Here is a 12,160-nt window from a genome sequence, read left to right on the forward strand (position 1 = left end):
GGCTCTGGCGGCTCCTGGCTGACTGACGGCTCTGGCGGCTCCTGGCTGACTGACGGCTCTGGCGGCTCCTGGCTGACTGACGGCTCTGGCGGCTCCTGGCTGACTGACGGCTCTGGCGGCTCCTGACTTGCGGCTCTGGCCGCTCCTGACTGACAGACGGCTCTGGCGGCTCCTGACTGACGGACGGCTCTGGCGGCTCCTGACTGACGGACGGCTCTGAAGGCTCAGGACAGACGGGCGGCTTTGAAGGCTCAGGACAGACAGGCGGCTTTGAAGGCTCAGGACAGACGGGCGGCTCAGACGGCGCTGGGCAGACGGGCAGCTCAGACGGCGCTGGGCAGACGGGCAGCTCAGACGGCGCTGGGCAGACGGGCAGCTCAGACGGCGCTGGGCAGACGGGCAGCTCAGACGGCGCTGGGCAGACGGGCAGCGCAGGCGGCAGCTCAGACGGCGCTGGGAAGACGGGCAGCGCAGGCGGCTCTGGGCAGACGGCAGACTCTGGCCTGCTGAGGCGCACAGTATGCCTGGTGCGTGGTGCCGGAACTGGTGGTACCGGGCTAGGGACACGCACCTCAAGGCTAGTGCGGGGAGCAGCAACAGGGCGTACAGGGCTCTGGAGACGCACAGGAGGCTTAGTGCGTGGTGCCGGAACTGGTGGTACCGGGCTGGAGACACGCACCACAGGGCGAGTGCGTGGAGGAGGAACAGGGCTCTGGAGACACACAGGAAGCCTGGTGCGTGGTGTTAGCACTGGTGGTACTAGACTGGGGCGAGGAGGTGGCACCGGATAGACCGGACCGTGAAGGCGTACTGGAGCTCTTAAGCACCGAGCCTGCCCAACCTTACCTGGTTGAATGCTCCCCGTAGCCAGGCCAGTGCGGCGAGGTGGAATAGCCCGCACTGGGCTATGCTGACGAACCGCGGACACCATGCATAAGGCTGGTGCCATGTACACCGGCCCGAGGAGACGCACTGAAGACCAGATGCGTTGAGCCGGCTTCATGGCACCTGACTCGATGCCCACTCTAGCCCGGCCGATACGTGGAGCTGGGATGTACCGCACTGGGCTAAGCACTCTTCCGCATACCACGGTGTCTGCCCGTACTCTCGCTCTCCACGGTAAGCCCGGGAAGTTGGCGCAGGTCTCCTACCTGACTTCGCCACACTCCCCTTAAGCCCCCCCCCCCCAAGAAATGTTTTGGGCTGTCTCTCGGGCTTCCTACCGCGTCGCCGTATTGCCTCCATTCGCCGGTATCCCTCCTCACACTGCTCCAGAGAATCCCAGGCGGGCTCCGGCATTCTCCCTGGTTCAATCGCCCACCTGTCTATCTCCTCCCAAGTAGTGTAGTCCAGATTCTGCTCCCATGTCCATAATTCCTGACTTTGCTGCTGCTGCTGCCGCTGCTGCCCGTTACCACGCTGCTTGGTCCGAGTTTGGTGGGTGATTCTGTAACGGCTTTCTTCCTGGGATGAAGGAGAGGACCAAAACGCAGCGCGGCTAGTGTTCAACCTGTTTAATAAAGAATAATAATGTGAACACTACAAGCTACAAAACAATAAATGTGAAAACCGAAAACAGTCCTATCTGGTGCAGAACACAAAGACAGAAAACAATCACCCACAAACCAACAGTGCAAACAGGCTACCTTAATATGATTCCCAATCAGAGACAATGACAAACACCTGCCTCTGATTGAGAACCATATTAGGCCAAACAACAAACCCAACATAGAAACACAAAACATAGAATGCCCACCCAGCTCACGTCCTGATCAACTAAACACAGACTAAACAAAGGAAATAAGGTCAGGAACGTGACAACAGCATATACACAGGCCTGAAATATCTCCTACATATTAGTTTTACTCAATGCAAGACTGCTGTCAATGACTAACAAGTTAACAATAGTTAAAACAATTAATAAAACATGATAAGCATATGTAATGCATATTTATGTTATACTGCATTTTACAGCTTTGTTTTAAAGAAACCATTTTAGGCTCTGTTGCTGCACTCTCCTGAAGTACAGGTCCACATATTGCAGGATGTGGTCCACTGCACGGAGCAGAAGGATGTCCGTGTTCTCATCAATGTCCAGCTCAGATGAGTAGTTCTTCAGTGGGACAATGTAGGCGGTGGACATGCCAAGCAGAGCCCCAATCTTGGTCATCTACACACGTGTGCACGCACAAACATGCACGCACACACACACATTTGTTTTACTATCCTTGTGGGGACCAAACAATTTATTCCCATTCAAAATCCTACTTTCCCTAAACCTAACTCCTAAATCTAACCCATAACCCTAATTCTAATCCTAACTGTATCCCTAAACCTAACCACTAAACCTAAAATAGGCTTTTTCCTTGTGGGAACCCCACTTCTCTGGATTTTCCTCATTTTACTATCCTAAGATTTCTGGTCCCCATGAGGATAGTAAAACCCCAAAAAAACACACACACACAGTGATTAAATCATACTGTATTCTTGATTTTTGGTTTGTTTAACTTCCAATATTTGAGATGAAATGAAGCTCCTCTTTTCAACCATCTGATGGTTTTGTTGTATTGGAAACATTTCTTCCACTTGGACACGGCAAACTGTGATTCTGCAATGCTGCTATATTTATTCAGTTTATTCAGCCTGGTAAAATGATTAGATAAACATACAACTAGTTTTAAATGACCATTTAGGACGGACTTAGAGGTGGTTTTGGACTATACGCATGTGTACTGTATGCTATAGCATGATTATAGGGCAATGGCCAGGTTGATGTCACCAGGTTGTTCCACTGAGTCTTCACAACAGTCAAGGCCGTCTTAGTGTGTCTGTGACGCTTCCTCATGTCTTATGAACATACTCATGAGCATACTGTACAAGGAATACAAAAAGTGCAGTTCACACAAAAAGTACAGAGATTGGAATAAGATGACTAAATGTGACTTGCCTGTGTCAGGGCTCTGTATATGTAATGCTCCATGGCACAGTCTTGTTGGCCACTTTTGAAAAGTAAACAGTTCTTTGTACATTGCGAACATAGTGACTCAGAGGTCAGTGGACCCTTCCTATGTTCAATCCATTTTTGCCAGTCTCTGAGGGCTTAAAGAAATTGATTCCTCGTGTTCTCTATCGTCACCTCCTTTTTAAAGCCCAGTTGTGGAAAAAGTACACAACTGTTATACTTGAGTAAAAGTAAATATACTGCAGTAAAAAAAGATAGAAGTAAAAGGGAGAGTCACCCAGTAAAATTATCTTTACAAGTGCGTGAATTGGACCATTTTACTGTCCTGCCTGAGTACTTTTGGGTGTCAGTGAAAATATATGGGAGTGAAAAGTAAACATAAAATAGGAATCTAGTGGAGTAAAAGTTGTCAAAGGTATTTTAACTAAGCTAAAATGTAGGATGAAGGGCAGTGCCATACCTGGGGTTACTGTTACAATTGTTCTCCAGGGAGTTTCCAATGCGGATCTCAGCCCCGTTGATCCTCTCTGGTGAAGTATCTCTGTTGGTGATGATGACTGACGGAGGTGACTTGGTATGTCTCTGGCAGGTCCACTCTCCACCAGGGGTTGGTCTCTCCCAAAGTGTGGCTGCAGGAGTGATCTTCGTAAGTCGAGTTCCATATTCCATCAATGGATCTTTTTGCAGTGCCTCCATAGAATGTGGAGGATTGGGCTGCTTTGCCCCCCAGAGCAACATACACTGTGGGCCAGAAGGAGAATAATGAGGATAGCTCAGAGCAACATTCACTGTGGGCCAGAATAAGAATAATGAGGATAGCTATTCAGCACACAGATCAACCATAAATCATGTTACCAGCTAATAATCTTCTTATATGTTATAAAATAGTTTTTAAAGACTGTATTTAAAGATCCACTTTTGAAATAATGACACTATTTTTATGCGTTAACTTTACATACAGAACAATAGAAAATAGATTCCCATGGGACCCAACAAGGTAAGGGGGTTTACCAACCTAATTCATCTTTAGAGCACCTTCCCATTCCCAGAATTGTTGATGATGTTGTTGTTGACCATATACATTTGGGAACTTACTGTGTATGTAATGTGTTTGCATGCTCTGCATTAGAGGGGATTCCTTTAGGTCCTCAGAGACTGGCAAAAATGGATTGAACATAGGAAGGGTCCACTGACCTCTGAGTCACTATGTTCGCAATGTACAAATAACTGTTTACTTTTCAAAAGTGGCCAACAAGACTGTGCCATGGAGCATTACATATACAGAGCCCTGACACAGGCAAGTCACATTTAGTCATCTTATTCCAATCTCTGTACTTTTTGTGTGAACTGCACTTTTTGTATTCCTTGTACAGTATGCTCATGAGTATGTTCATAAGACATGATGAAGCTTCACAGACACACTAAGACGGCCTTGAGTGTTGTGAAGACTCAGTGGAACAACCTGGTGACACATAAGTATGTTGCATAAATTCATAGATCTTTGTACTGTATTGGTAAGTGTAAACCTTCTATTTCCTTAAATACCATGTTGCCTTAAAGAAAACTACTGGTCAATCCTCACAGAACTCCTACATGGGGTCTCTGACAATGTCGTAGATGGAAGACGCCTCTCCATGTACAAAGACAAATCATGCAGCCGCACCAAGTCCCAAGTCAACCCATGGTGGAGGGTGGACTTGCAGCAAACTTAAAACATCACCTCCATAACAGTCACCAACATTGAAGACGTTGATCCAGAGATGATCGATGGTGCTGAAATCCACTTTGGAAACTATCTGCAGAATAACGGCAACAACAATCCATTGTGAGGAAGCTCGTCAGCAAATATTGACTTATTTAAAACACTAAAACACAGAGCGCATTTGATGTTTATGATTTGAGATCAAAAGCCTGATTATACGATTTCCTTCTTTAGGTGCGCTGTGATGTCCTCATATTCCGCGTGGGAGGTCATGACCTTTCAGTGCAGAGGGATCGAGGGTCGCTATGTGAACGTCTTCTTGCCGGGCTGCAATAAAGACCTGTCACTGTGTGAGGTGGAGGTGAATGTGGGCAGCCGTCCAGGTGAGGAGCAGACATTATATGGTATTGTCATCAATTAACTGAAGGGGCAATATATGATCACTTCATCTAAGTTTATAAGCTTGTTAGGGTGACAAAATCATGACATCTGGTCAAACTTGACCTATTCCTCTAAATTACAACAAATGTATTGGTCCTTTTACAGATATAGACAAACATCTTTCCTCTGGTATGTACAGGGTTTTAGTTCCTATTTCTCTGATGTGTTGTTGTTGGACATTAACTTGCCAACATGGTAGCTATTAGATGACTTGAAGCCATGGCTAACTGTCTTTTAAGCCTGTGACTCAAACCCTTATGTACTGTAATGTTTCCTGTAGAGAGGAGGGTGCAAGATATGAAGAGAGGGCAAAACATTCTATGCCTACATCATAAGACTCAATATGGTAATACAATATACAATATTTTTTACTTTTGTTGTACTATAGAGAATACAACCACTGTTTGAGAAAAAGTTTTAATTGAGATAATTAATTAGTACAGCTATGTACTGCATCTTGAACTGACAATGAACCATTTGTAATCCCAATGTTTTTAATCTTGTTTGTTCTGTGAAGAGAGTGCAGCCACTGTAGCCAGTCAGTCGTCGCAGTGGGACAAGTTTGGAAATGCCAACAATGCCATTGACCTGAACTGGACCAATTGGTATCTGGAGGGGTCCTGCAGCCACACGAAAGCAGATATCGACTCCTGGTGGCGGGTGAACCTGAGACCCACAACATCACCTACGTCACCATTACCAACAGAGGGGACTGCTGCTCCGATAGGATCAGTGGAGCAGAGATCCACATTGGGGAATCACTGTTCAACAACGGCAATAGCAACCCACTGTGACTTATCTTCGTAACACAACTTCTGGCTGGCTACACAACGCACTATGTGTCATCCCAGTAACACAATTCTGCCTTAAACAACACAGCCATCTCCATAACTCATCATCATCAACTATGAGAATTGAACCAGACTTAAAGGGGCAATCCGGAGTTGAAACAATAACAAACGGTTCTCCCAGACTAGGGATGGGTCTGGAGAAATGTAACCACTCTTAAATTCATAGACATAGCTATGGATGCAAGGACTGACCATCTGTGAAATAAAAATTTTAGTTGGAACCATGTTTTGAGGCTATATAGTTTGTTTACATTTACTTTGTTTAAGAACATTGCATAAAACAAGATTATATTTTGTGTTCTGATGGGCTACGACAGTTGAACTAAGCTCATGAGGCATTTCTAAATTACAGTAAATTCTTCAAGAATCCATCATTAATTTATACATCCCAAAATGGATTTAGCCACTACAGATTGCCCCTTTAAGCTTTCAGGAAATTCATCCCTGATCCCTTATTTTGATCAAATACTGTTTGTCCCGCAATCTTCTCATAAAATATAACAATGCTCAAGATTACTATACCTGTAGGTGTGCCGGGATTCCATACATCCCTGCTGGGCAAACCAGGACATTTCCGTGCGGTGGGATATCGTGGCGCGATGTCAACATTCTCCTCCCAGGAAAAGAGAAGTGCCTGACTTTGTGTGAGGTAGAACTGCACGCAAGCACCTTTCAGGCAGGTATGGGCTCCATCATTCAGAATGTACACCTTCTCCAGCAGATGCCTTTTTTAATTCTTGTTTACGGATATATTTTTTTTTACTCTACTCCCTTTCTCCCTGTGCCTCTCCTTTTTCCAGCCCTGCCTTCAACTGCCACTGAGACAGCTGTTACAGCTCCAAACCTAAACCTGGCCTGGCTGTGGGATCTTCTGAGATCCCTCAGAAGACTTGCCATTCGGAGAGGTCAGCTACTCCTACATCCAATGATACAGTACCCTCCAGGCTAAAATTGGGACCAGAAATCAGAAATTTTTAACCAGAGCCTTGTAATTTTTCTGAGCAAACCCCATCCCTCTTGTTTGAATGAAGGCAACGTGGCGCTGATAGGAAGAGCGACCCAGTTGTCCAAGCTAAGCCGTCTGACCCATGCCGAGAACGCCATCGATGGTCGCCTGGATGCAGAGTGCCTCTCTGGCTCCTGTGCCCACACCCGGCTTCAGAGCGACCCCTGGTGGAGGGTGGACCTGGCTGTTCGCAAAGTCACCTCCATTACCGTCACTAACAGAGAGGACTGCTGCCCCTGGAGGCAGGACGCGGCAGAGATTCTCATCGGAAGCTCCCTGAAGAACAACGGCAACAGTAACCCTCAGTGAGTAGGCTGAGCAAATATGTTGACAATAAACTACTCACAACTCTGTACTTCTACTAAAGTACTAGTACATGAAAAGCACAATGCAACCAAAGAGAACTACTAACACAGTACTAAAGTACTACTATAATTGCCACACTGCTACCATGTAGTTACTGTAACAGTACTATTTCAGAACCAATGGGATCACCTAAATAAAGGATACATAATATAAATCCTGTAGGCTATTGTATGAATGACTCCTAATCTACCTGGCAGGTGTGCTGTGATCTCATCCATAGCGGCTGGGGACTCTGTCACCTTCCAGTGCCACGGGATGGAGGGACATCATCCGCCCGGGCTGCTTCAACCCGTGCTTGGTGGGTATATGATGGATTAGAATTGGGGTAAATTCATAGAGATGTACAAAAGAGCTCTTCCCCTATCTTTGCAATGGCCACTTCTGTGAGAGCATGGGCAGCGCCATTGAGGGCTGTCCCCATTTTAAAGTTGTCCATTTCTTCTTCTTCTACTTCTATGAGTGTATTGGCAGTACCAAAATGAACTGAAAAGGTGCATACCACTACCTACTTTGCTGGAATGTGTATAGTTTGAACAGATAGATTTACTGCCACCTGCAATTATGGAATGTTTCCTCATGTGTATAATTCATTGGCTGAACACTCCTACTGACCTACTGTGATCCTTCCTTAACCCATTGCAAGTCCTACCCAGTTGACTACTTCAAAATGGTGAAAATCCTCAATGCACATGCCAGGTTGTGGGACACATGCTACCTCTAACCAACTCAATGGGTCAATTACATTTCAACACAGTTGATTCACGGAAGGCCAAATCCTAACTTCAAATCGATGTATTTACCTCAAGTTTCATGCATTAGGATTAGCCCTGAAATGAGTTGACGTGGTAGTTTCAACCCTGCTTTTGCATTGATTTCCCTCACTTCTCGTCTTCTATTTCTCCACTGACGAAGAGACCTATAATCAAAACAGTACAGACGAAGAGACGTTTGATCATGAGAAAATATCAATTGAGACACAATATCCAGTTGATACAGTGCATGGTAAGTTACCCACATAGTCTGCAAACTGCAAGCAAACCCTTTTGCTTTCGTTGTGTGTCACTAAGGCTGTTTACATAGGCAGCTCACTTCTGATAATTTTTTCACTCATTTGTCTTTTGACTAATCAGATTAGCTCTGATTATGATCTGATGTGAAAAGATCTGATGTGATTGGTCAAAAGACAAATTATTGGGAAAAAGATCAGAATAGGGCTGCCTGTGTAAATGCAGCCTATTACACTTACAGTGCCTTCAGAAAGTATTCACACCCCTTTGACTATTTACACATTTTGTTGTTACAGCCTGAATTTAAAATAGATTAAAAAAATATTAAAATGTCACTGGCACAATATCCTGAATATTTGTCCTGAATACAAAATGTTATGTTTGGGGCAAATCCAATACATTACTGAGTACCACTCTCCATATTTTCAAGCATAGTTGTGGCTGCAGTATGTTATGGGTATACTTGTAATGGTTCATTAAACTTATTTGGGACTGGGGGGCAGTATTGAGTAGCTTGGATAATAAGGTGCCCAGAGTAAACTGCCTGCTACTCAGGCCCAAAAGCTAGAATATGCATATAATTAGTAGATGTGGATAGAAAACAATCTGAAGTTTCTAAAACTGTTTGAATGATGTCTGTGAGTATAACAGAGCTCATATGGCAGGCAGAAACCTGAGAAACAATCCAACCAGGAAGTGGGAAATGTGAGGTTTGTAGTTTTTCAAGTCATTGCCTATCGAATATACAGTGTCTATGGAGTCATATTGCACTTCCTAAGGCTTCCACTAGATGTCAACAGTCTTTAGAACCTTGTTTCAGGCTTCTACTGTGAAGGGGGAGAGAATAAGAGCTGTTTGAGTCAGGTGTCTGGCAGAATGCCATGAGCTCAGTCAGGCGCAACCCCGTGAGAGTTAGCTGCGTTCCTTTTCCTTTCTAAAGACAAAGGAATTGTCCGGTTGATACATTATTGAAGATTTATGATAAAAACATCCTAAAGATTGATTCTATACATCGTTTGACATGTTTCTACGGACTGTAATATAACTTTTTTGACTTTTCGTCTGAACTAAGCGATCGCGCATTGAGCATTTGGATTACTGGGATAAACGCGCGAACAAAAAGGAGGTATTTGGACATAAATTATGGACTTTATCGAACAAAACAAACATTTATTGTGTAACTGGGATTCCTGGGAGTGCATTCCGATGAAGATCATCAAAGGTAAGTTAATATTTATAACGCTATTTCTGACTTTTGTGACACCTCTCCTTCTTTGGAAAATGGCTGTATGTTTTTCTGTGGCTAGGTGCTGACCTAACATAATCGCAAGGTGTGCTTTCGCCGTAAAGCCTTTTTGAAATCTGACACAGCGGTTGCATTAAGGAGAAGTTTATAATTCCATGCAGAATACTTGTATCTTTTATCAATGTTTATTATGAGTATTTCTGTAATTTGATGTGGCTCTCTGCACTTTCACCGGATGTTTGTTTGAGACAATGCATTTCTGAACATAACACACCAATTTCAAATGAGGTGTTTGGACATAAAGATTAACTTTATCGAACAAAACACACATTTATGGTGTAACATGAAGTCTTGTGAGTGCCATCTGATGAAGATCATCAAAGTTTAGTGATTAATTTAATCGCTATTTCTGACTTTTGTGAGCCCTCTCCTTGGCTGGAAAATGGCTGTATGGTTTTCTGTGACTAGGTGCTGACCTAACATAATCGTTTGGTTTGCTTTAGCCGTAAAGCCTATTTGAAATCGAACACTGTGGCTGGATTTACAAGAAGTTCATCTTTAAAATGCTGTATAATACTTGTATGTTTGAGGAATTTTAATTATGGGATTTCTGTTGTTTTGAATTTGGCGTCCTGCAATTTCACTGGCTGTTGTTGACGCTAGCGTCCCACATATCCCAGAGAGGTTGGGCTGGGGAGTTTTTCTGAATAAAAAATAAATGGAATGGACCTAATTCTAGAAGAAAACCTGGTTCATTCTGCTTTCCACCAGACACTGGGAGATGAATTCTCCTTTCAGCAGGACAACAACCTAAAACACAAGGACAAATATACACTGGAGTTGTTTACCAAGAAGACAGTAAATGTTCCTGAGTGGCCGGGCTACAGTTTTGAATTAAATCTACGGCAAGACAAATATATGGCAAGACTTGAAAATGGTTGTCTAGCAATGATCAACAACCAATTTGAAAGAGCTTGAAGAATTTTGAAAAGAATAATGGCTAAATGCACAATCCAGATGTGTGGAAGCTCTTAGAGCAGGGTTCCCCGACTGGTGGCCCGCAGATGATATTCCCCAAATTTGGCCCGAGGGTTATATTATTTGTTTCCCCACGTTTTCTGAACAAACAAAATAATATACAGTATCAGTCAAAAGTTTGGACACCTGCTCATTCAAGGGTTTTTCTTTATTTTTACTATTTTCTACATTGTAGAATAATAGTGAAGACATCAAAACTATTCAAAAACATATGGAATCATGCAGTAACCAAAGAAGTGTTAAACAAATCAAAATATATTTTGTATATTTTGATTTGCACACACTTGGCATTCTCTCAACCAGATTCATGAGGTAGTCGCTTGGAATGAATTTCAATTAACAAGTGTGCCTTGTTAAAAGTTTTGTGGAATTTCTTTCCTTCTTAATGCGTTTGAGCCAATCAGTTATGTGGGGTGGTATACAGAAGATAGCCCTATTTGGTAAAAGACTAAGTCCATATTATGGCAAGAACAGCTCAAATAAGCAAAGAGAAACGAAGGTCAGTCAATCCGGAAAATTTCAAGAACTTTGAAAGTTTCTTCAAGTGCAGTCGCAAAAAACATGATGAAACTGAATTCTAAATAAATCACTGTCAGTGTCACCAGCAAAGCACCCTGACCTCTATGCTTCACGGTGGGAACCACGCATGCGGAGATCATCCGTTCACCTACTCTGCATCTCACAAAGACACGGCGGTTGGTTCCAAAAATATCCAATTTGGACACATCAGACCAAATGACAAGATTTCCACCGGTCTAATGTACATTGCTCATGTTTCTTGGCCCAAGCAAGTCTCTTCTTATTGGTGTCCTTTAGTAGTGGTTTCTTTGCAGAAATTCGACCATGAAGGCCTGATTCATGCAGTCTCATCTGAACAGTTGTTGAGATGTGTCTGTTACTTGAACTCTGTGAAGCACTTATTTGGGATGAAATCTGAGGTGCAGTTAACTGTAATGAACTTATCCTCTGCAGCAGAGGTAGCTCTGGGTCTTCCTTTCCTGTGGCGGTCCTCATGAGAGCCAGTTTCATCATAGTGCTTGATGGTATTTGCAACTGCACTTGAAGAAATGTTCCGTATTGACTGACCTTCATGTCTTAAAGTAATGATGGACTGTCATTTCTCTTTGCTTATTTGAGCTGTTCTTGCCATAATATGGACTTGGTCTTTTACAAAATAGGGCCACCTTCTGTATACCACCCCAACTGACTGGCTCAAACGCATTAAGAAGGAAAGAAATTCCACAAATTAACTTTTAACAAGGCACACTTGTTAATTGAAATGTATTCTAAGTCATTACCTCATGAAGCTGGTTGAGAGAATGCCAAGGGTGTGCAGAGCTGTCATCAAGGCAAAGGGTGGCTGAAGAATCTCAAATATATTTTGATTTGTTAAACACTTTGTTGGTTACTACATGACTTCATGTGTTATTTCATAGTGTTGATGTCTTCACCATTATTCTACAATGTAGGAAATAGTAAAAATAGAGAAAAACCCTTGAATGAGTAGGTGTGTCCAAACTTTTGATTGATGCTGTATATAT

The 12,160-nt window shown here is 43.4% G+C and overlaps 2 protein-coding genes across 3 annotated transcripts; both read left to right on the forward strand.

Annotated features, from left to right (window-relative positions):
- Positions 1-4,277: 4,277 nt before the first annotated feature.
- LOC120030801 (fucolectin-3-like) lies at positions 4,278-6,182 on the forward strand. Of its 2 annotated transcripts, XM_038976246.1 has the most exons (6): positions 4,278-4,438; positions 4,547-4,787; positions 4,899-5,047; positions 5,211-5,234; positions 5,386-5,451; positions 5,623-6,182. In XM_038976246.1, the coding sequence occupies exons 2-6, from the start codon at positions 4,723-4,725 to the stop codon at positions 5,910-5,912; spliced, it is 594 nt and encodes a 197-aa protein (XP_038832174.1). In that variant the 5' UTR covers positions 4,278-4,438; positions 4,547-4,722; the 3' UTR covers positions 5,913-6,182. The 2 variants fall into 2 exon arrangements, with proteins under 2 accessions (XP_038832174.1, XP_038832175.1); XM_038976247.1 differs by lacking the exon at positions 5,211-5,234 and having other exon boundaries at positions 4,279-4,787.
- A 231-nt stretch (positions 6,183-6,413) lies between these two features.
- On the forward strand, positions 6,414-8,790 carry LOC120030802 (the record flags this gene model as incomplete). The annotated part of the gene is made up of 4 exons (XM_038976248.1): positions 6,414-6,636; positions 6,757-6,861; positions 6,988-7,267; positions 7,526-8,790. Coding segments are annotated over 4 exons (729 nt in total), but the record flags the coding sequence as incomplete, so codon positions are not given.
- Positions 8,791-12,160: the final 3,370 nt, after the last annotated feature.

Source organism: Salvelinus namaycush, chromosome 37 (assembly GCF_016432855.1).
Source record: "Salvelinus namaycush isolate Seneca chromosome 37, SaNama_1.0, whole genome shotgun sequence".
Classification (NCBI taxonomy): Eukaryota; Metazoa; Chordata; class Actinopteri; order Salmoniformes; family Salmonidae; genus Salvelinus; species Salvelinus namaycush.